Genomic DNA, 25,147 nt, shown 5'->3' with positions numbered 1-25,147 from the left:
TGCCAGCCACATTTTCCTCCTCACTGCTTCATTCCGCCCGCCATCCATTTGGTTATTTGTTCTCCTATTTGCATACCTTTCTACTTCCCTGAAAGGTTGGGGTTTTATTTTCCACCCTGAGTGGAATGTCAGGTTCAAAGTTCTCAGTTCACCCTGAAGTACTGCTCAGAGGACAATCAGACAACTGGAGGGGCAATTTGCTAGCGGAGTCCTGCAGTAGGGCTAGAAAACAGCCGTAGCGATAACGTTGATGTCCCTCCCACTCAGGTGTGAGCTGCAGTGATCTTAAGATAGATCCCTCTACTGGGACTCTGGGACTCTGGGTTGTGCTTCTAAAACTGGAGTTCTTAGCCTTTTGGGGGAAGTGGACTCCTTTGAAAACATAATCAATCAAAGCGAGGCCTCCTCCCAAGAAAAATGCACAAAACGTAAACAAAACTTTGCATACAATTCCGTGGGTTTAGAGATTCCCAAAGCCTATTCCTGAAGTCCAGGCCAAAAGTCAGGCTGTGAGTGAGGACCTGCAATTTTTCCTCTTCCTGTATTCCAAGCTGCTAAGAGTCTCTGGCTGCTGTGAAACACAACACTGGATTAAGTACAATTTTGTGTGTAAATTTCCTCCTCCTAGCCTACTCAGCTCTGAGTTAAACCCATAGGAATGGAGTGTCTTTACCTTGGGATTCAGTGTTAGGTTTTGTTTAGCATGCCCCTTTATTTCTAAGCTCCCTACTTGAGCTAACCAAATCTTTGCAAAAACAGCTAAGAGTAGAAAAACTAAGTAATTTTAAATTTCAGTTCAATTTAACTTCAGCATTATTGAGTGCCAATTATACACCAGGCACTAGAAATAAATATGCATTTGAGTTAGACATACAGTCTCTGCCCTGGACAAGCTTGTACTTTCTTGCCTTTTATATTCACTTACTTGAGAGTCTGTAGTCCTGTTGACTGGAAAACCTGTAGTTGCATGTGTGTGCAGGGGTAAGGACTGAGAACCTGTCCTCTGGGTTCAGTGGTCTTATAAAGATTTCTCCAGTCTCAAGGCTCCCTGCTTCCAGTATTTGAGGTTCCAGTGCTAGCACTTGGTATTCTAGAGAAATCTGTTGCCAGAGTCTGCATCTTCTGTCTAAACTTTCAGAGCCAAGGGACAGGCTGAGCTACACAGCCCCTCCCGCCTTCAAGGAGCACATGACAAATGAAAAAACCAGAGGCGAAATATCCAGTGAACCCAGAAAGCTGTGAGTTCTTTTCATTTATCCCATGTGGTTATTCTTTCATCGTTAAATGAAAATACATCATTTAGGAAACAAGCAAATGTTGGTATTTTCGAGTCTTTTCCACATACTCAGGATGAAAGTCAACCATAGGTCAAATTCTAACTTCATTGTTTAAAAATGGAAAGTAAGCATCTCTCTTCTTCCAAGGAAAGAAACATAAAAGCTTTTCCTTAACTGAAGGTACTGCCTCTTTTTCTCTTTACATTCTTGTCCCTTAGGTCATAATTCATTTATATTTGTTTGACACTTAAAAGCTATATTTAGTCAGATTATCTTCCACACACACACACCAAGATTACTAACTACTCTTTTTTTAGTCTATGTGAGAGCCTAATTCTCATTCTTTGTATAGCAAATTCTTTCTTCTTTTTGTGTTTAATGTTCCTAATTCTAAAAGTATAATTTATTTCAGCAAAGTCATAACTATGATTAAACTCATTGGTTTATGCATGCCCAACAGTGCCCACATTATGACCAGCAATGCTATGCAAGTGGAAGAAACACCCAAGTCTCCTGAGAAAATATGGTCCAAAGATGAAGATTTTGAACAAAGAGGCTCTTTGGAGTGTGCTCAGAAGGCCACAGAGCTTAGGTACAAGTGTAGCCTTCCATGCCTCAAGCCATAATGAACTGAAAAAGCAAGAGATTCTTTTTTATTTATTTATTTTTAGAGAGAGGGAAAGGGAGGGAGAAAAGTGGGGAAATAAACATCGGTTGCTTCTCACACATGCCCCAGCCATTTGTTTTGTGGGACCATGCTCAACCAACTGAGTCACAATGGTCAGGGCAAGAGATTCTTATTTGCCTTTTCCCTCAGTCTCAGAGGAAAAGACAACACTTGAGATTAAAATCAATTTTAAAAGTAGACATGGACTCCCAAGTGGGTTAAGAAATGGATTAACCTCAAAAGGATGCTTAGGTACAATAGAAGATTTGTGGCTCCACTTCACTGAAGAAAAGTTTTTCATTCTCATCACTGTGCATCAATTACTGGATAACTTTTTTTTTAAATAAATAGACTTAAAAAATTTTACTTATTTTTAAAGAGAAGGGAAGGGAGGGAGAAAGAGAGGGAAAGAAACATCAATGTGTGGTTGTCTCTCATGTGCCCCATACAGGGGACCTGGCCTACAACCCAGACTTGTGCTCTGACTGGAAATGGAACCTGTGACCCATTGGTTCGCAGGCCAGGGCTCAATCCACTGAACTACACCAGCCAGAACTAGACTTTATTTTTTAGAGTAGTTTAGGTTCACAACAAAATTGAGCAGGAAGTACAGATATTTCTCATTAATGCCCCTGTCACCTCCACACAGCCTCCCCCACTGTCAACATCCACACCAGCACAGTACATTTGATATAATGGATGAACTTACACTGACATATCACTATTACTGAAAGGCCATAGTTTACCTTAGGGTTCACTCTTCATGTTGCACATTCTTTGTAACAAATTCATAATGACATATATCTGCCATTATAGTATACAGACTAGTTTCACTGCCCTAAAAATCCTCTATGCTCTGCCTGTTCATTCCTTCCTACCACCTTACACCTGGCACCACAGATCTTTTTACTGTCTATGATTTTGTCATTGTCAGAATGTCACATAGTTGGAAACATATAGCATGTGGTGTTTTCAGATTGGCTCCTTCCATTTAGCAATATGCATTTAAGTTTCCTTCATGTCTTTTCATGGCTTGATAGCTCATTTTTTGATTTTTATTAGTATTTTCAATACATGTACTGGGGTGACATTGGTTGATAATTCATTTCTCTTTAGCACCAAGTGATGCTCCATTGTCTGGATGTACCACAATTTATTTACCCATTCACTTTCTGAAGTACAAGTTGGTTATTTCCAAGTTTTTGGCAATTATGAATGAAATTGCCGTAAACATCTATGTGCAGGTTTTTGTGTGGCCATAAATTTTCAACTAGAGACTTTTTAAGGTGCCTAGGCCCCATCTCAGAGACTCCCTTTCAGTTATTTGGGGGTGGATTACCAGCAGTCCCCAGCCTTTTTGACACCGGGGACCAGTTTCGTGGAGGACAATTTTTCCACAGACCGGGGTCAGTGTTGGGAGGAGACAGGAGTCAGAGCTCAGGCGGTAATACATCTCCCTCTGTTGACAGAAAGGAGGGAGGTGGGGGCTCCTGGCTATAGGCAGTGTAATTTAAAATTTTTTCCAAATGATTCTAATAAGCAGCTAGAACTGCGAATCACTGAGATGGAGTCTAGTGAGCCCAAATCCTCCCAATACTTTCCAAACGGTCAACAAAACGTGATCTCTTAGGTTCAGAAAGTATAATCTTTCCTTGTGTCTCCCATCCATAACCACACTTTTTGAGTTACTCCAAGGAAACACAGCTCAGACTTGGTAGCTCTTTGCAAAGTTTATGGGAAACTGTGAGCACCATACTTTTTAAAAACAGCTGTTATGTTTTCTCAGAACATAGAATTTAAGGTTGGTGGTCTCTCAAGTCTCAGCTGCCATGAGGGGAAATGAGAGAAAGGAGATTATTACAGGAGTGTGTACACACTTCCTATTTCTGGTGCATTGTGGGGGAGATAGGCACGAAGCAGAGAAAGGGATTCTTATTGGTGCAAAATCAGGAGGAAAGATGCTTAATTTCATCCATTCTCAGACAGAATAGTTTAGCACTATCTTCTTTCTCTAGAACTTCCATTAAGGAGAACATAGAGCTGATTCGGCTTAAGAAGCTCTTACATGAAAGGAATATCACATTGGTAGCAACAAAAGCACAATTAACAGAAGTTCAGAAGGTGAGTTGCCATCATCATCTCTGCTTTCTGGGGGGAAAAACAGTTAGTTAAATGGTGAGTATTGTCCTGGCCAGCTGGCTCAGTTGGTTGGATCATCGTCCTGTACACCAAAAGGTCAAGGGTTTGATTACTGGTCAGGGCACATACCTGAGTTTTGGGTTCAATCCCCAGTTGTGGTGTATAAGGGAAACAACCGATAGATCTTTCTGTCTCTCTATTTCTCTCTCTCTAAAATCAATTTTAAAAAATACATATCCTTGGCTGAGGGTTGAGAGAGAGAGAGAGAGATGAATATTGTTGTCTCCATTTTATACACAGAAGACCACAACTGAGAGAAACCAAGTCACTCGTCTAAGCTCACAAAACTTATAGGTGATACTCAAACCCAAGCCTTGCAACTCAGAGTCCATTCTTTTTCCACTACTTCCCATTATCTCTCTATTAGGAAGAAGGTCCAAGCCCTACCCAATAAGGTGCAATTAAATGGTGTTAATTTGTTTCAGGGTTAAGGTTGCAGCCAAGAGCCACAAGCAGAATGTAATTAAGTTAGGAAGCCAAGAGCAGTGACAGAGGAAGAGAAGGAGAGCAGCTTTAACTGAGCACTCTATATGTGGGACTCTGTACTAGATACTTATAGGCATAATCTCAGTTAAGCCTGGCAATCCTCAAGGTAAATACATTTACTGGATGAAGGAACTGATGAAAGAACTGAGCCTAAAAGAAGTTAAGTAACTTGCTCAATTCATGTAGATGGTAAGGGACAGAACAGACTTTGAGTCCAGGTTTATCTGGCACAATCGCTTTATACTCTTTTCTCATTACCATGCAATAGAAACTCCTGTCGGAATGGTGGAAGTAGGGCATTGAGGGTCTAAGTGATAGATTGGCACCATTCTTTAATTGAAAAAATATTGAGTACCGGGACCTGTGCAAAGTACTGGGATACAAAGATTACAAAGATAAGTGACACCTCTTGCCTTCAAGAAACTTACAGGAGCCAGAGAACAAGAAGTAAATGAGTATACTTACCCACATCCAGGGGATAGAGGGAGATGCAAAAAAAAGAGTAGTCAGATGGGGATTCATAAAGAAGTATATTCGTGAGTCAAACACCGGGATACTGAAAGATTAGCAGGTGTTAATGAGTGTGCAAGAGAGGGGAGGGCTTTCCAGAGCAGCAGAGGGGGAGGCCAAGGCATGGAGGTGAGAGGTGTCAGGCACTGGGTCTCGGAGGCTCTATCAGGAATGTAGACTTTGGAAAGCTGTAGAAAGGTTTTAAGCAAGTTGATAACATGACCAATTTTTCTCCAAAGAAATCACTTTACCTTTTTTATAATGTCTGAAATATCTTTGAAATACATTTTAATAAAGAAATAATACTTTTGAAAAATAGAAAAATAATACCTTTGAAAAACTACTACAAAGCACTAATAATTATTAATTCTGGGTAGTAAGATTATAGATGACTGTTTTTATAGTCTTTATACTGTTCTGAAATTTTCAACTTCTCAAAAATTACAAAACTACAGGAAAAGATAATCTGATAGCACCATGAATGATATCTTAATACCAGGCTGGCTGGTATTAAGATGGGAAGTGAAGAAATCAGGTAAAACAGGAGTGCAATGGTCCAAGGAAGAAAAGAAAAGGGTCCCAACCAAGGTGGTGACAGAGGCTTGCAGAAAATGGACTGTATTGGGAGAAGTCCAGGAAGTAGAATAATGGACTTTATCACCCAAGGGGAGTGGATAAGGAAACAGGATAAATGAAATGTGATGCCTGGGTCTCTGGCTTGGGTGATTAGAGGACTGTGGTGTCCTTGATAGAGAGTGATGGCAGTTAGGACTGCCCTGGTGTGTCTGTTCTGGTGGAGACAAAAAGCATCTTTACAAGGCCAGCCTCCAAACCTATGTTTGTAGAGAATAATACAGACATATGTTTGTATTCTTTTGATTTGGTTAATTTTGGTAGCACTCAAAGGATGTGGAAGTATGGGAGGGAAGATAATTTAAAATTGTATGGGTAAATAGCTGTGTAGGCTCCCCGGCTGTCTGAAAGTAGAGCGTTCTTATAAGGCTTTTATAAGCTGAAATGGCCTAAAGCAAAGAGGCAATTACCATAAATTTATATAGAAAAACTTGTGAGAGTTCCAAGACCCCCAAAATAACCTACCACTTCATATCTAATAACATTAACAGCCCAGCTTGCATTAGTATAGTCCCTGAAATCCAAGATGAATTGTGCTAATACAAGGCATCTGTATGTTGAATCTGTACACTACTCATTGTTGCTTTCTGGGATTTGTGCCCTTCAAATAAATATTGATACCTTGTACAAAAATAAAGTAAAATAAAATAACCCTAACATGTAAATGCAAGAATGATATGAAATACACCACATTTTACACACCTATCAATCGACTCAAGCAATAGTCTTCCCATTTTATCTCTAACCAGATACTGACTAAAAGACCACTCTACTACTGGCAGAGCAAATAGTAACTTTTGCAGCTTTCAAGATTTTTCCTCTCTGCCTGTAAATAGTATGAATGGTGGATGCAGGCACGTTCAAAGCATGCACAGTATCTTTATTTTATTCACCACCATTGAAACGTTTAAATTACACCCAGTTTTATGCTGTGTAACACCCTGATGAGCTACCTTGGGCCTTTCTGATACCTTAGGATACATCTTGCTGATGGAAGCACAAAATAAATCAGGGTAAAGTACAGATGCTCACAGACACAGTTCAGACTCTGGCAGCTGGATGCTGAGATGCTGAGCACCGTTCTGAGGAAGGAGCCTGGATGTGCCACTCCTGCTGCTGTGCTCCTGCATGCACTGCTTCTATAAAGGCTCATCCAAAACAAACACTGAATGCCATTTTTGCTTTTCACTTTTCTTTGTAAAAGCAAAAATCCTCTTTGGATCTCTATCAGTTAGTGAAAACAGGTACGAGTGTATAATAGCTCTTTTGTAAGAGCTAAGTGGCAGAATGAGAACATTCAAAAAGCAGGGGATACCTGTATTTGTGAGCTTAGGTTTTAATAACATCTAAGCATTCCTCCATTGCATTAAAGGAGAAGAGGAAGAAAGCCATTCTAAACTGAATGAACTTACCTATGTCAGTGGTAGTAGTAAAAGTGACCTAAATGGTGAATAATCATCCACAATTTTTAAAATGTAGGTCTTATAATTTGTTTTTCTTTAGCAATTTTCCTTTTAATGACACCTTCATACACATGTACTAAAACAAGTTTGCATTCTCTTAATCACTTACCAGTGAAATATGATCGTCAATAGCATAGACCCTGGAGTCTGAGCAAAGTGATTTGGCTCTCTGAACTTGGGTTTCTCATTTTTCAAGTTTAGGCAATACCGCCTACCTCTCAGATTTGCTGTAAGGATTAAATGAGATAATATATGTGAAATAATTATAATGATCATAATGTATCATATAATGAAGCACATAGTAACATGCTCAACCAATAGTAGCTGTTAGTTGGTTATTATTATTCTTTTCTACTTCTAAAACTGGGAAGAGACCTGAGGCATGCTAAGTAATAGCGCCTAGTTTGAAAATAAATATTTTTCTTGGATAACCCACCAAGTGCAAGACAAATTTGAATAAAAGACCCTTCATTTTTTACAAAAGAAGTGGTGTGGTCTATTACATTCACAGACTGTCTGGCAAGCTGGCACAAAGGAATAGCAGCAGCAATTAATTAGTAAATAGGTATTCAGATTGAGTTGATTTGTGGGTATTTTTAATAATGTATTTTAAAATAAATATTTAGCCCTTGCCAGGTTGCTCAGTTGGTTGGAATATCATCCCATATACCCAAAAGTTGTGGGTTTGATTCCCAGTCAGGGTCTGTATGGGAGGCAACTGATCAATATTTCTCTCTCACATCAATGTTTCTCTCTCTCTCCCTGACTCTCTCTATAAAATCAATAAACATATTTTTGGGTGAGGATTATGAAAAAAATAAAGTAAATATTTAAACATTTGTATTATAAACATCAAAATAATATTCAAGTTGCTATATCAATAGAGTAATGTTTATTTTTTTCTTTCAGGCATATGAAACTCTGCTCCAGAAGGTACTTAATAAAGAATCTCTCTCTTTGATTAATTAGAGTAATGAAATCCCCAAAATTCAGGTTCATCTTAATGTAGTGTGACACCAGAACTTAGCCAGCTAAATCAAAGTTATTGTGTCATGTAATTTCTATTAAGACAAGTGATACTACTACTATTATCAGAAGCTACTTGTTATGATGTTTTCATAAAAATTGAAATATTAGATCTGAGTTGTGAAATATTTAGTATAGTATTTTTCAACCCATTGCTAGAGAGAATTACAGCATTGGCTCAAAATTCCTAAGAACGTTCTTCTAGCATGTGTGAGATGATGAGAGATAATGATGTCATTGCAGATCTTCTCTGGCGTCATTAAATATTTGGCCCTATTCACCCCTGTAAGTGGGGTGCTGGTGAAGCTGGATGAATGTCAGTGATTAAGAGTCACTATGGCAGAGTTCAGTCACTATAGTTCCTCACCATAGGTGTCCACCAGAAAAGTGCCACTTAACTTCTACAGTTAACATGTCATTTTGCTGGGTGCAAAGGGAGGAGGATGTCATCATAAAAAGCATTCAAATAAAGACAACTGTGAAAGGTGGCACTTCCACTAGAGCCAGGGTTTAATTTGAACCTTGGGAAAATTGAGACTCTGATTATAAATTAGAGTTTCTCAGAGTGGGAAATCCTCACTAACAGGGAAGCAATGCATTCTGAGAAATTCTAGGGTGAAAAACAAGGTCAATTTGCAATACAAATGCAACTTACTATTAATCAAGGCCATTCTTTGTAACATCCACTAGCGAATGCAAGTGTGGCTGGTATCTTGAGTCCACTCCTGGTAATATGTGACTATTCCCAGAACAATTTCCTTTTGCCACAGAAACAGGGAATCCAGAGTGCAGCCCATGATGCCCTCCTCAGCCAAGTGAATGAACTCAGGGCAGAGCTGAAAAAGGAGAGCAAGAAGGCTGTGAGCTTGAAGAGCCAGCTGGAGGATGTGTCCATTCTGCAGACGATGCTGAAGGAGGTAAATAATAATAATTAAAAGATGCCATCAATTGTAAGTTACTTTCTAATTTTAGGGTTGTTAAAAAGTATATCTTAGGAACACTATGGGTGTTTTATTTTTTCAAGCGAGAAAAATGAGGCTCCAAGTGGTTAAGTAATTTGCTCAAGATTATACTATTATGAGAAAAACTGAGATTTATACTTACATCTGTTCTCCAAAGTCTTTGCTCCTCATTAATTCTAAGAAAAGTTTCTATCCCACCTTTAATTGGTTCAAGTCTTCAGAGTTGAGCGACTCCTTGCAGACATGGGAGATGGATGTAGAAAACCCCCACCCAAGCCCCACCCTCCAACAGAAAAGGGAAATCTTGTGCAAGGCAATAGATTTTAAAATTTTATCTTAGTCACTCTCTTATCATTCCTAGTTTCAGGAAAGAGTTGAAGATTTGGAAAAAGAACGAAAATTGCTCCGTGACAATTATGACAAACTCTTAGAAAAGTGAGTACCAAGTTTGCATCCCAGAGCACTGTTTGTTATAAAGGGTGATTAGAGAAAAACGCCTTTCCATTTTTTAAAATAATATATATTGTTGATAAGGATGTGAGGAAATTGCCATTCAACACTGCTATATAGAATATAAATTGGCACAGTCTTTTTTGGAAGAGAATTTGACACTGTCTATCAAAATGTTAAAATTTTGTGTATCTTTTGTGCCAGCAATTCCGTTTCTTGGAATAAAAACTAAAGAAATATTACTTATATATATGTAAAGATATTATAAATTAAGAATGTTAATTGCTGCATTGTTAGTAATAGTAGAAAGTAGTTAGCATCCGAATTTTTTTTGGTAGAGATTGACTAAATAGATCATGTTTTGTTCCCACAATAAAATATGATGAAGCTGTTGAAAATGAGATAGATCTGTATGCCTGTTGTTAAACAAAAAATGAAGTTGCAACATAATTTATTAACTCTGACTTAAAAGGATTTACTCTAATCCTTTTAGAGTAAAGAGGCACCTTTAGTTTTATTTTACATACTTCCATATCATTTTACTTTTTATAACATACATATATTCATGTATTAACTTTGAAATTAAAAATACCCAGAATTTAAATAAAAATTGAATGTGCCTTCTTACACAGGTGAAGGCAGCAGAGGGTAGATTGAGGAGGTTGCATGGGACAATCCTAGAAGCAGCTGATGTCTTTCAACTCAATGAAATGAACTAGTCTGGGGGTTACCCACCCCAAAGCTTCCCTGTTACAAACACTATTATTGGCCTCTTGCCTCTATCATTCAGAACATTATCTTCTTGGATCGTCATGGAATGTATGACCCAGGTGTGCCAAGAAATCTTGATATTAGCCTAAGCAAATTGTTTTTAGACCATATTTCTTAAAATGATGAAAAAAAGACATAAGCAGGAATAATAGTTGGATTATCAATATCACTTCACTTGTGTAAACAATCAAGGGCTGCCTTTGTGTGTTTTAACTCTGAAAATGGGTCTGCCCTGATAGCTAGGTATAGTGTGTGCAGGATACAGCCACTGAAAAGTTGAAACTTTTGCTTCCTGCCCTTTCATGTAGTGATCTAGAATGTAGTTCAAAGGCGAGTATTCTCTAAACCAGCCATTGGTGATGGTAGGTGGAGGAATGAAGTAAGGAAAAGAGGAACATTGCCTTCCCAATGTCTAACCTAGCAGACCTGAGAATGTCTTGGTATGCAGTTCCCTGACTGAAGAAAGCCACCATGCTGGAGAAAGTCCTTGGGAATAGATATGACTTGGTTGTTTGCACAGTGGGATATTTGAGACCTAAATAGAAGTGATGCTAAAGAACTCAATGGGACCCCAAAATTCCAAGGCAGTTGGTAAATGACAGTTAGAGTTAAAGAAGGGCCAGAAAAACATGTAGGGGAATGAATGATGAACTAGGCCCAGGAGATGCAGAAACTGTATAATAAAGACATTTTATCAAACACCTTTGAGTGTCCATCTGACAAGACCACCTCCCTCCTTACCTGCTTCCCTTGGTCAGCATGCTGGACAGCAGTAATCAGCCTCAGTGGAGCAACGAGCTTGTAGGAGAACAGCTACAGCAGAAAGTCTCCCAGTTGCAGGATCAGCTGGATGCTGAGCTGGAGGAGAAGAAAAATGTCTTACTTCAGCTGTCCAGAGAGAAGGGTAGGTCGGGTCTTGAAGAACTGTCTCTAATGAGGCATCCCCTACATCTGGTGTGGGAGAAGGGAACGTGGACCAGCATTTCTCCAGTCCCCCACTTGGTCATGGATAACTAAAATACACACACTGGCAACCAGATCAGGTTTACAGTCTAGAAAGCATAATTTCATACCTCACACGCACACTTGTTTTTACATAAGGACTTTGTGTTTTAAAAGGATGCCAATTGTTAATTTACTATGTTTTTAATCATTTACTTTATTGAAAGTATGGAAAATGAAGCTCTCTGCCTTTTATTCTTATTACTCATTTTAGAGGTGACTGACAGCCTTTTTTTTAAAGCATCTGATATACCTGAAATTGAGAAGCAAATTACTGCTTTTTGTTACCACTACCATTTCTCCCTATCCTAACTCTTGGATCACAGTAGATAGTTATGCCAAAGATTTTTAGGGGCTTACCACACTGAGAACAGCACGTTCTGTGTTTGCTGGCTGAGAACGCAATTGGCAGGCAGGGTAGTGGCTCAGCATCCTGTCCTCTTGGCTGAGTTCTTTAGTTGCTTAGTTTGTATAAGCTGCACCAGAGGCCACATGTCAAAATATTAGAGCCAAAAAACCAAAGCCAATTAATCCCCAAGACTCACATGGAAAAGAACCTCTTGATCCATACTGGACTTCTGGAGCAGATACTTTAATTTTGTTGTGGTAAGCCATGGAGATGTAACACATACTTGTTACTGCAGCATGCATATATCACTTTCTCTTAAAAGTGAAACAAACATAAAGTTTGAAAAAAGACCCAATGATTTTTAAATACTATCAAAAAGACTTTTGCTTCACTTCTTTTTGCTAGCCTATACCTTGATAATTAGTCTTATCAAACTTCTTTTTCACCATATTCTAGTATATTCACATAGAAGAGTGAAGGAAGAGAACTATGATATCAAAAAAATAGAGACAGTGATGGGGATTTAAAGTACATCATAGGGAATTAGCCAATAATACTGTAATAGCTGTATATGGTGCCATTTGGTTACTGGAAATATCAAGGGGATCACTTTGTAAAGTGTACAATTGTCTAACCACTATGCTGTACACCTGAAACTAATACAAAATAATATTGAATGTAAACTATGACTGAAAAAAAATTGAAAGAGAAATAGAGACAGGAATCATAAAAGGATAAAGTTAGGAGAACGTGTTGAGGATCTTGTAGTAGGTATGAAGTACAAGTGAAGTCTTGTAAAGACGTTAGAGTAATCTAATCTAACCCCCTGTTTAATGCATGCATGATAATGGAATGATCACACTAAACAAGGAAGACCTTTCTTCCTTAAAGCACCCCCCCCACACACACACAGATGCTGGAATGCCCACTCTTCCTCCAGATTAGGGAGGGTGTGGAGTGGGTGCCACAGAGAGTCAATAACACGGAACTCAGAATGGATTCAGAGAGAAGTTGTTGCAATACTGGGTTGGATGGTGCTGTCAGAAAAGTTTGGACTGTCACAGTCAGTTAAGTGGTTTTGTTTTTGTTTGTTGTAGTTCTCCCTTTCACCCTACAGTTCTGCAGGTGTTTTTTATTTTGTTTTTGGAGCCCAAAGGTCAACTCCGTTTACTGGGTTAATAAGCTAGAAAACTCCTTTGTAGAAATAGAAGAGAACTGCTTCTCTAAGGGCAAATTTATAAAATAAATTAAACATTAAAGGGAAAATTTTATTTATACCGGTCCAGCTTTAACCATGGTTACTGATAACTACAGTTTCAACTTTCTGCATTGCCTTTCCTCCAGCTCAAAACACGGATCTGAAGCTTGAAGTCACCAACCTGCTTCAGAAACATAAACAGGAAGTAGAGAGCCTCGAAAATAAAGACACAATTTCCCAGTCTCCTGACAGGCCATCTGAACCCGCCACGCTCTCAGCTCCATTCCAAGAGGCCACTCAGACAGAGGTATGTGCATTTTAAATCAAGCAAACCCCCTCTACAGAGGGATCTCTGGAAAATATCCCTGGAAAAGATAAAGGGATCAGAACACTGAGTAGTATTTTGTCCTAATTGAGGACAGTATTTGGAAGAATATGAGAAGATCGGAAATGGAGATAGCTTCATGAACCCCACACATTTTCCCCTACACTTTACAGCCTAAATGTTTTTAATCTTTTCCAGATGAGGACTTGAAATCAGATGCTGAAGAGCAAACAGCCATTAGAGACCGTATACCTTCCTCACTGCTGCTACTGAGCGTGAGGAACTATGAGAGAGAGCACTTGTGAATTTACACAAGTCCTCTTTTACATTTCGGAGTAGATTCTGCTGCTAGTATTTTACTATTACCAACAACTGCTTTATGGAGAATAGTTATTGTTGTACCTATTATATTTATGTTGTTTTTCCCTCTATAGCTCTGTGAACCAAAAAACCAAGAAGAAAAGAAACTGTCCCAGATGTTAAGTGAACTGCAAGTATCGCATGCAGAAACCACATTGGAACTAGAAAAGACCAGAGAAATGCTTATTCTGCAGCACAAAATCAACATGTGTTATCAGGTGCAAGAAAAGATGGTGCAGGACGGGGATAGATAAATAGGCACATGGGAACCACTTACAGATTGGGGATGAAGCAAGACCTGAGTTTCCAAGGCTAATGCAAGGTGATACATTATCCTGTGCAGACACAGAAAGCTCTGCCCTTTGAAAAACTTGAGGTCTCACACATGCCTATGGTACCTGGCAACAGAAGCCAGTGAAGGGGCCAGCTCATGAAAATGGCAGGTATGAACCTCCTGGATTTAAATTTTGCCAGTTCCAGGAAAATGCTACCCTATGGTACTAATAGCACTACTGGTCCTGGAGGGGTCTGTGAGCCATCCAAGTTTTTTCCTAATGAGTGAATTTGCTCTGCTAAGGAGACAGTGGAGTCTCCTCTACCCAGCAAGTACCAGCTTTTATCTAGATTCCTTAGGTCTGAGCCACTGAGACAGAAAATTTCAGACATTATTTCGTTTCAGGAAGAACTGGAGGCAATGATGACAAAAGTTGATAATGACAACAAAGATCACAAAGAAAAACTGGGGAGGTTGAATCAACTGCTAGATCTCAAGAACAATCGTATCAAGCAGCTGGAAGGTATTTTAAGAAGCCATGGCCTCCCACTCACCGGCAAGTCTTAGTATTTTGTTTTCCTCACCCTGGGACCTGTCACACCGCTAAAGTCTGTTCTTGCCTTTGTGTATCTGTCTAGAAGGCCACTTCTTAAGTCCTTGACGTATAACTTACCCCTCCTGTTCTTTATCCTACCGTCTTTGTTGTTTTAATACATGGTTAGCAGCTCCTTTTGCTCCATCACATCAGCCTCTTTCTGACTCCTCTGGAGAGTTTCCACAGGGCCCAGCAATTGCTGAATCCATTTTGGGAATGAGAGCAGATCACCGTTGGCCCTCAGGGAGGCATAAACACTACCTCTGTCCAGGCTGTTCCCTCACCCCAGGCCTGTAAGCAGTTCTTGTCAGATTACAGAGCTTCATCACTCATCTCTCATCATCCTTTCACATGATTTCTCTCTGAAAGCCTCTAAACTTATTGTTGTAGTTTGAGGATGTCAGCATAACAGGGCAGCAGGCTGGCACTTACGCAAATCTCATCATGTGAAACTTCCTATATTCAGTACAGTCACTACTGACCAGGATCTGGTCTCAGCATCCCATGTCAAGAAAATTGGTTTTGTTATTATATCCAGTGGTGAAAGACCTGACTAAGGAAAATTCAGCAAAGACTGATATTGAAGCCAGAACGTTCATTTGCTGTCTTAAGGACAGTGGCTGTGCCATTGATGCCATGAGCATATTTGGAACCACTGTTCAGGGCAGCCCTCTCCCTGGCACTCAGAGCCCGTGAGCAGGTTACTTAGTGAGGCTGGAACTAGAGAAAAGGGAGGTGGGACATACTGGGGCATGATTTATCCATGCTGGGGTAAGTCTGTTACAAGGTCATTGTCACATAACAAAGGAAATCCTGCCTTGGATTGAAATCCTCTTGTCTTTCAGATTCAGGGTCTTTCTCCTGGGACAGGGCAGGATAAATACCCTTATCTACTTCTGAAGATTAATTTGCTTTAACTTTATAGTTCTTTCATTATTGGTAAGGCTTAAAGAATTTTTCACATGTTTACCAGTTATTTGTATTATTTCTTTTTAAAATTTTAAAACATTTTTACATTATTTTTATTGTATTTGTTATATTATTTCTTTTGAGAATTGCCTGTTTCTGTCCTTTATCTGTTTCTTAATAGTATTTTATTGATTTGTAGAATTTCTTTATATGCTAAGATTATTAACCGTCTTTCATGTAATGTAAAATTTAAAATTTATTTTATTGAATTGCATTAATCTTATCAATTGAGAAACCAGTGTCAATTTCTGTATTCCACTTATTTGGTAATGGAAGAAATTCTAATGGATCCAAAATATTTTAATTTTACCACTTTAACTCTTTAAATAGGAACTGCACCATCGACACACTAAAGACTCAAATATTCCCCGATATGAGTTTCTGATGGTTGAACATGGGAGGTAATGCCCTGATTTGGTGGACTGTCTCACATATCTTTGCATTCCATTGCCAATATTTTCAACCCCTTTCCAATGTGTCCTCCCCCACATTTTAACTCTGTTGCCCTTTAACTTAAAGTGAATTTTTTTTTGTCTTTTTATAATGAAACTGAATTCTTAACAGAATAAAGACTCTCAGGACTGACCTGGCTGAAGAAGGGGAATCATTCCTGGGGGGGTCCAATGTAATGTAATAGCCACTGTGACTGTAAATTCTATTCTTTCCATGGCCAGTATCCCAAACCTTTGGAAATATATTTTCTGCTTCTCTGATGGAATTAGCAATTAATCCATAGGACCTTTCTGTAAGCCAAAACCTCATTTATAGAAGAAATCGTGCCTCCAGTATTTTCCTGAGCTTAGTGGTTACTTTCCAGTTGCTCACTTTGAATCATATCTCTAAAGGAGACAGTGGATTATTTAGCAATCAGAATTGAAAGCTCCTGGTTGTCATTCTGCTGCTTTTCCTTTTGAATCACATGGTTTCTTAAATAATTACAACTTGGACTTCCAGCATGGTTCCTATTCTCCTTCTGTCCACCTTCCTTTATTCTGGGAGAGCTCCCTGCCCTTTAATGGAAAGGCAGTTTTCTTTCCCTTCTAGAACAGCTCAAAGATGTGGCTTATGGTACCCGACAGATGCCACTATGTCTGGAAACACTACCAGCCCATAGAGATGAGGATAAAGTGGACATTCCTCTGCGGCATCAGAGTGAGAATCTTTTTGAGCTGCACATCCACCAGGCCTTCCTGACATCTGCCGCTTTGGCTCAGGCTGAAGACCCTCAACCTACCACCTTCTGCACCTATTCCTTCTATGACTTTGAAACCCACTGTACCCCACTAGCTGTGGGGCCACAGCCACTCTATGACTTCACCTCCCAGTATGTGGTAGAGGCAGATTCCTTTTTCTTGCACTACCTTCAAGGGGCTTCAGCCCAGCTTGATCTTTACCAGGCGCTAGCCAGTGAGCACCACACCCTTGCAGCTGGATGGATTTGCTTTGACAGGGTACTGGAGACTGTGGAGAGAGTCCATGGCTCTGCCACACTTACTGGTAAGTGCTGTCAGCTTCCCACAGCTCCTGGGACTAATGCAGAATTTCCCAAAGTTTATAGTTGCTTTTCTAGTGCTTTCCCATTTCCTCTGCCTTTATTCCTGATCTTCGCCACACCATCTGTATCCTCCATGCCTTTCATACTTTCTGCTACCCAGGAGCTGGTGGAGAAGACTTTGGGGTGCTAGAATACTGGATGAGGCTGCACTTCCCCATAAGATCCAGCCTACAGGCATGCACTAAGCGAAAGAAAGCCCAGGCCTACCTGTCAGCCAATGTGTGTGGAGCCTGGAGGGCCCAGGAGGATGAGGTGAGAAAAAGGATGAGCCCATGCATCTCAAAGGAGCCTCAGCCATGCAGCTCATAAGAATGCTCATTCTCCCATTCTCACATTGAATGTGAATGAAAGAGAAAAACTTTCACATCACAACTAGTTCAGATTCTTTCCTTGGTCAAGCCTGAGTTTGAAATAAAACCATGCCCTTGAAGCTAGTTACCTCTCCCTGCTGTGAATAAAATAGCTTCTCTGTTCCATTCTCCAAGATAAGGCTTGAGTGCCAGCATCTCCCTCAGATAACCATCTGTCAGGGCCAGTTCCCGGGCAGGTGAAAGTCATTAGGTTTCTCTGTGACCCAGTCAGGACTGACAGTTCTCTAGGTCATAGCTCTTGCTCGTCAGGGTACTGGGTTTCACCTACAACAACTCTCTCAGGCTGCCCTTTTCCTCTATCCAAGACCCCCATCTCTCCAGTCCAGATCAGAGACTCAGAAGCATCAGAATGAGCTGCGGGTGGAAATCACCAGATGCTGTGGCCTCCAGAGTCGATGGCTGGGAAGCCAACCCAGTCCGTACGCCATGTACCGCTTTTTCACCTTTTCTGACCATGACACTGCCATCATTCCAGCCAGTAACAATCCCTACTTCCGAGACCAGGCTCAATTTCCAGTGCTTGTGACCTCTGACCTGGATCAGTATCTGAGGTGGGAGGCCCTGTCTATTTACGTTTTTGATGATGAAGACTCAGAGCCTGGCTCGTACCTTGGCAAAGTTCAAGTGCCCTTGCTGCCTCTTGCACAAAACAAATCCATTAAAGGTGGGAGTTCAGGATTGCTGCATTTTTATGGTCTCTGCCCACTATTATCTTCCTGTCCTAATTCTACTTTTCTTTGATTACTTGCTTGGAACAGTCTCTCTTAAAACCTGCTGAAAGGATTTTAGCATATTGTCAAGAGCAACAGAGCAGACCTAGAACTTACCTAATCACATGAAAACATTGGCTTCTTCTGCTTCTTTTCAAAAACTAAAGCAAGATTCCTGAGTGGGTAGACCCACCAACCTGAAGTCTATACCTTTATCTCTGAACAAACATTTTCAAATTGTGTAGTGCTTCCTAGTGTTGGTCTTTACTTAAAGCCTATTGTTTCTTAGCACACAACTAGATATCAGATTATGAACTGTGTCCCTAACACTCCCCCATTATTCTCTTGCATCCTTTACATTAGACAGAAGTTAGCAAGATTTCCATGCCATACCATGAAAATTTCTTGAAAATTTTTCCCCCAACATGAAGCTTAACTTCCTACAACCTTACTTTACTTTAATACCCAGGGTTGTGAGGTGCACCTAGGAAGGGTAAACTCTCTAGAAGGGTGATGCAAGGGTATCCATGCTCTCATTAGGAAACGTGGCTGGGGACAGCCAGTATACCAACGATGTTTAACAAGCATCTGGATGTTCCAGGAAGTGTGTGAGGCCTCTCCTCACAATACCACAGTGCTTTAAAAAAAAAAAAAAGCTGACACTTCTGCTCACAACTCATCTTTTGCCAAAGAGGAGAGACAATGTGAGTCATCTGTTATATTAATCAGAGTTACAAATCAAAAGTCTGGCATTTGGGGAAAGCCATTTGCTTAAGTTTTCCTGGCTTTTGTTGTTTCAGAAATAGGGACCACTTGAGTGAAGACAATGGTTTTCTTGGTATGCCTAAGGCATAACAAGTATTGGTAATAGTAATAATAATGTGATCTTGCTTATTGACTGGGTGATTGATGACAAGCAAGCTATACCTCTCCATATATCCTTCGACTATCCCTTCCTGAAACCTGGAGATACACATCTTTTCTTACAAATATTTTAAAGGAATAATAGAAGTAAATATTCTATGGGGTTATAAATATGCAAGGCCATTCTATGTTAATTCTGAATGTATTATCATTATGATTATTTGACAAAGGTTAATTACAAACAAAATATGGTTAATTACAAACAAAATAAGGTTAATTACAAACAAAATATGGTGAAATTAAAAAACGGGAATAGATAAAGTGCTAATAAATGCTCATTTGCCTATTTTATTTGATCAGATCTTATTAATGTCTGTGTGTTTCTCAGGTGATTTTAACCTCACTGACCCTGTGGGGAAACCCAATGGATCTATTCAGTTACAACTGGATTGGAAATCTGGCTACCTATCTCCAGAAAACTTCCTGAAACCAGAAGCTCAGACTGAGGAGAATGGCGTGGAAAAGAGTTTAGATATCTCGTCTGATGAGGAAAAGGCTTCCTTTCCTACCCAGGTAGCAGACCTTCCCCAATCCTGTGGAACATATTTGAAGAAAACAGCATTAAAACTGGAGGAAAAGAAATTCCTTCTGTGAAAGTGTCATGTTGTGAAGACTTAATCAGCATCCCTCATAATGCTGAGAGGCTTTTGATGGAGCCAATCTCTGGGGGGTTTTTTGTGGGGAGAAGAGAGAGATGGCATCTCTCAGCTCTATGGTAGGAGAGAAATGAAGTGGAATGCTAGCCTACAAACTCCTTTCTGAAGTATCAAGGCTGTTAAACTGTCATCTTACAAAACTGTCTCTAATCCTTGTATTTAGGACCAGGTGGCATCTGCTGAGATTCCCATTGAAGCTGACCAGTATCCAGCTAAGAGAAAACTTCCTCATGTGGGAGAAAGAAAGGAAAGGGAACACCAGGTTGCAAGTTACTCAAGAAGAAAACATGGCAGAAGAACAGATCTCCAAGGAAAAAACAGGATGGAGTATCTCAGTCGTAACATCTTAAATGGAAATACACTACAGGTAAGACCTTAGAAACCCTGAGGAACTAAAATGCAGGTTGTAGTATCCCCAAATATTTACTCTCAGAAGAATAAGCAGAAGCAGACACAGAAGATAAGCAATAATCATGGCTTTCTGTGACTACTGCAGGTTTCCACAAACACAAGTAGTTAAATAAACCTCTGGACTGTTCATTTCAATGTAATTTAATTCAAGAGATTATGTAATATGCAACTTATCCTTAGAACTTTAGTGCCACAGTTTTAACCAGTCCACTTCAACTGTAATCAAAATAAACCAAAGAATGAGTATTTATTGAACACCTACTATGCACTTGAGACCGCTTTTTCTTCATAGGAAATTGGAGTAAAGTTACTATGTAGCACCTAGAAGTATGTATGTATGATATTATAAACAGGTACTATATGATTATATAATTATATATTACATTATTGTGTTATAATCATTTATATTATATTAATTATATATTAATGTGTAATTTTATGTTATTATTTTTACTAAATTATTATACACCATAATTACATGTAATTTTATTTGTTGTTTTTATTCTGAAGCAGGTGAGCTACACTGAATGGAAGTTCTCAGGGCTTACAATCTCCACAGATGATGATTTAAAAAGCCAGCAAAAGGAAGAGGAAATGACATCATCCCCTTCAGCACTGATACAAAATGAAGCCCTACATCCCATAAATGGTATTGTCTTTTTAAAATCTTATTTTCCTATTTAATCATTGAATTATTTTATCAAGACATTTACTTTATTAATTCATCTTCATTACTAAACTTTTAATGGAAAATTAGTGCTGAAGACCCTAGACTCAGTGTGCTGATTAGGCCAATTAAAGCTGGAATTCTCAAAAAAAGTAGATATTTATGTATATAAAGCTAGCTATAGTAAGTTTAGTTACCTAGCAATTATAAGATGTGAATTCACTCCAGGGTCTTTGTGAATTATGGCTACAAAGAAATAGGAGTGTGATTGGCTCATTTGTGATGTTCTTGCAAATTAAGGCAAGATTTTTGTGTTACAATGAGAAGTAGACATGATTTCAGGTTATAGTATTACAGACTAGGTCATTCAGACCAACTCTCTCCCTCTGAAGACAACTAAAAAGCTAAAGTTAGTATATTTTTTAAAAATCTCAATATTTCTTAAAAGCATTAAAGAGCCAATAAGAGAGGGAAGAATTACCAAACCTAGATCAAGGAATGATTGGAACTCAGAGAGGGTGAGCTGGAACTGCTTCAGCCCTGGAACATTGCTGGTGTGGAAGAAGTTAGGGAGAGAAAAAACCATGCTTTTGGTGGACTTAGGGTTAGGGAAATGGGATGTAGTCTGACTCTGGTGTCTTCTCCAGGCAGAATTTCCCACCCTGGTCTAGGACCTCAGGAGGCAGCCCCCTTCTGAGCTGCTTCTGCTCTGACAAGCAGAACTGTGCTAGGGACACTTGCATGATGAGAGGGACAAGGACTGACTCAGTGTGACTGGGACACCAGATACAGGATTGTCAGACAAACTTGCATAACAACTGTGTTTACCAGCTTCATGGAGATAAAACTGAGCTTTAAAATTTCAGCAAGGAACTGGAACTATGAAAATTGACATTGTAAGTTTTAAAAAACATTTTGGTTTAAAAGAATTTAAACCAATTGAATAGGATCGAAAATATCTGTATTCAGAAAACTATAAAACACTGAAGAAAGAAATTGAGGAAGATACAAATAAATAGAAGCATATACCATGTTCATGGACTGGAAGAATTAACATTATTAAAATGTCCATACTACCCAAAGCAATCTATAGATTCAACATAATTCCTATTAAAATACCAATGGCATTTTTTAGAGATCTAGAACAAATACTACAAAAATTTATATGGAATCCCCCCAAAATAATAAAACCCCCAATAGCCTCAGCAATCTTGAGAAAGAAGAACAAAGTTGGAGGGATCACAATACCTGATATAAAACTATGCTACAAGGCCATTGTAATCAAAATGGTCTGGTACTGGCATAAGAACAGACATGCAGATCAATGGGACAGAATAAAGAGCACAGAAATAAACCCATGTCTCTATGGTCAATTAATATTTGACAAAAAAAGTACAAACACACAATGGAGTGAAGATAGTCTCTTCAATAAATGGTGTTGAGAGAACTGGACTGGTACATGTAAAAAAAGAAAAGAAACTAGACCACCAACTCATATCATACAGCAGAATAAACTCAAAATGGGAAAGGACTTTATAAATATAGTCATGATACCATAAAAAACCTAGCAGAAAACATAGACTATAAAAATCTCAGATATCTACATAGCAATATTTTTGCTGATATATCTCCTAGGGCAAGGGAATTAAAGGGAAAAAAATTAACAAATGGGACTACATCAATAAAAAAGTTTCTGTATAGCTAAAGAAACATCATCAAAAGGAAAAGGGAACTGACCATGTAGGAGAACATATTTGCCAATGATACATTGGACAAGGGTTTAATCTTCAAGGCGTATAAAGAACTCATATGACTCAACACCAGGAAGACAAACAATACAATTAAAAAATAGGCAAAGGACCTGAATACATACTTCTCCAAGGACATATCAATGGGCCATAGACATATGAAAAAATGCTCAACATCACTGGCCATCAGAAAAATGCAAATTAAAACCACAATGAGATACCACTTCACACCAGTCAGAATGGCCATCATAAACAAATCAACAAACAAGTACTGGTGAAGTTGTGGAGAAAAGGGAACCCTAGTGCATTGTTGGTGGGAATGCAGACTGGTGCAGCCACTGTGGAAAATGGTATGGAGTTTCCTCAGAAAATGAAAAACAGAACTACCTTTTGACCCAAAGATTCCACTGCTGGGAATATACCCTAAGAATCCTGAAACACCAGTTCAAAAGGACTTATGCACCCCAGCGTTCATAGCAGCACTATTTATGATAGCCAAGAGTTGGAAACAGTGTAAGTGCCCATCAGTAGATGAGTGGATCAAAAAACTGATACATTTAAACACTGGAATACTACAAAAAGCAGAAAGCGGAAAGAAAGAAGGAACTCCTACCTTGTGTGCCAGCATGGATGGAACTGGAGACTATCATGCTAAGTGAAATAAGCCAGTCAGTGAAAGACAAATACCATATGATCTCATTAATAAGAAGACTCTAATGAACAAAACAAACTAATCATCAATATACTATCAGAGGCATAGAATCACAGAATAGACTGACAGTCCTAAGAGGGGAGGAAGGAGGAAGGGCTGTTTGAAAGGAGGTGAAGGGCCCATGGCTGGCTCAGTGAATTGAGTGCTGGCCTTCAAACAGAAATGTCGTTGATTTGACATTGGTTTGATTCCTGGTCAGGGCATATTCCTGAGTTGTGGGCCAGGTCCCTAGTTGGGGACTTGCGAGAGGCAACCGGTTGATGTTTCTCTCACACATATATGTTTCTTTCCCTCTCTTTCTCCATCCCTTCCCCTTCTCTGAAAATAAATATGTAAAATTTAAAAAATAAAAATAAAAGGGCTTTTTCCTATATCTTTCACCCTCTTCCATTTCCATTAAAATAAGGCCTTTAAGCCAATATTTCATGTATGCACGGTTAAGTTGGTAATGTCAACAGCTCTCACAAAAATGAGGAGCAACCCTACTGAAACCTGGGCTCAAACAGGAACCCTTAGATTTCCAGTCTAACACTCTTTCAACTAAGCTATTTCAGTCAGGGCCACTGCTGATGTCCTTGTCAGTTACTTTTAAATAGTCTTTTTTAGCTTCTTAGTTTCCCTTTTGGAAGTCATATCTCAGATTAAAAATTAAGATTATTTTTGTCTTGTTTCCTGAAAAAATATCACCTTTCCTATTTAAAAAATAAGTGTATCAACATAACATCGAGCTGGGGAAACCCAGTCAAAGTTTCCTGAGTGCGATAGGAAGAATGAAAAAACAGAGTAATAAAAGGACACTGCATTATGGTTCGCAGGGTACCTACTGGCTGGCTGCAGGGCTGTGGAGGTTCAGAGCTTTCTGCTGGAGTGGATGCCCCTTAGAATCGAAAACACCACCGTTTGGGATCATGTCTATTTCTGCTCTCAATATATTTTTTATATTTTATAATTTTATTCTTAAAATATATTTTAAGAATATATTTTATTCTTTTAAGTGTTTCCATCCCTTTCCTTTCTGTTCTGTTAAGATATAAGTCACATCTGGTAAAGTACCCAGGCTGTAAGTATACAGCTTGGTGAACTTTACAAGTTTGTTCCTGTGTAACCACCACCAGCTCCCAGCTGATACCCTCCAAAATGAGCCATTGTTTCAAGCTTGTTTGCTAGTTGGAATGTCACTTGTTTTAACTTCACATACAAGTGAAGTTAACACTGAATCAACTAGAATCTGCACTGTGATGTCTGGTTTCTTTCACTCAATATTGTCTTTGAGATACATCTATGTTTTTATGTGTAAAAGTAGTTTATTCCTGCCCACCGACTTCCATTTAACAGACATACCACAATGGACTTATTCATTCCATGTTGATGGGCATTTGGATAGTGTTCAATTGGGGGTTATTATAAAAAAAACACTGAGCTGCTCTGGCTGGTGTGGCTCAGTAGCTTGAATGCCGGCCTGAGACCTGAAGGGTCACCGGTTAGATTCCCAGTCAGGGCACATGCTAGTTGTGGTTTGCGGGCCAGGTCCCCAGTTTGGGACACACAAAAGGCAACCACACATTGATGTTTTCCTCCCTGTCTCTCTCCCTCCCTTTCCCTTCTCTAAAAATAAATAAATGAAACCTTAAAAAAAAAAACACTGAGCTTTCTTGTACATGGCTTTAGGTGAACATAAACACTCATTTATCAGATACATAGATGATAGATAAATAGATAGATACATAGACAGACAGATAGATAGATAGATAGACAGACAGATAGATGGAATTGCTAGGTCATGTTTAACAGTATTAGATGCTGCTAAACAGTTTTCAAAAATAAATGTACCAGTTTACACCACTAACAACAATGTATGGGGCTGCTGATGGCTTCAC

General features: G+C 39.1%; 1 protein-coding gene across 6 annotated transcripts in view; it reads left to right on the top strand.

Moving 5' to 3' along the window:
• Positions 1-25,147, top strand: part of RPGRIP1 (RPGR interacting protein 1) — a 65,640-nt gene that overhangs the window by 19,276 nt on the left and 21,217 nt on the right. For 4 of the 6 annotated variants that reach the window (XM_036030632.1, XM_036030613.1, XM_036030637.1 and 1 more), the window contains 16 exons: positions 1,139-1,238; positions 1,738-1,869; positions 3,960-4,065; positions 8,145-8,168; positions 9,032-9,178; positions 9,585-9,658; positions 11,203-11,348; positions 13,140-13,300; positions 13,753-13,896; positions 14,358-14,508; positions 16,561-17,013; positions 17,172-17,323; positions 17,764-18,106; positions 19,405-19,589; positions 19,896-20,099; positions 20,654-20,792. In XM_036030632.1, coding sequence (XP_035886525.1) covers positions 1,139-1,238; positions 1,738-1,869; positions 3,960-4,065; positions 8,145-8,168; positions 9,032-9,178; positions 9,585-9,658; positions 11,203-11,348; positions 13,140-13,300; positions 13,753-13,896; positions 14,358-14,508; positions 16,561-17,013; positions 17,172-17,323; positions 17,764-18,106; positions 19,405-19,589; positions 19,896-20,099; positions 20,654-20,792 — 2,661 coding nt within the window. The remainder of the gene's footprint in view (positions 1-1,138; positions 1,239-1,737; positions 1,870-3,959; positions 4,066-8,144; positions 8,169-9,031; positions 9,179-9,584; positions 9,659-11,202; positions 11,349-13,139; positions 13,301-13,752; positions 13,897-14,357; positions 14,509-16,560; positions 17,014-17,171; positions 17,324-17,763; positions 18,107-19,404; positions 19,590-19,895; positions 20,100-20,653; positions 20,793-25,147) is intronic. The other 2 variants (XM_036030625.1, XM_036030619.1) reach the window with 2 other exon arrangements.

This window comes from Phyllostomus discolor, chromosome 1 (assembly GCF_004126475.2).
Source record: "Phyllostomus discolor isolate MPI-MPIP mPhyDis1 chromosome 1, mPhyDis1.pri.v3, whole genome shotgun sequence".
Taxonomy (NCBI): domain Eukaryota; kingdom Metazoa; phylum Chordata; class Mammalia; order Chiroptera; family Phyllostomidae; genus Phyllostomus; species Phyllostomus discolor.
This window is presented reverse-complemented; position numbering and strand designations above follow the sequence as displayed.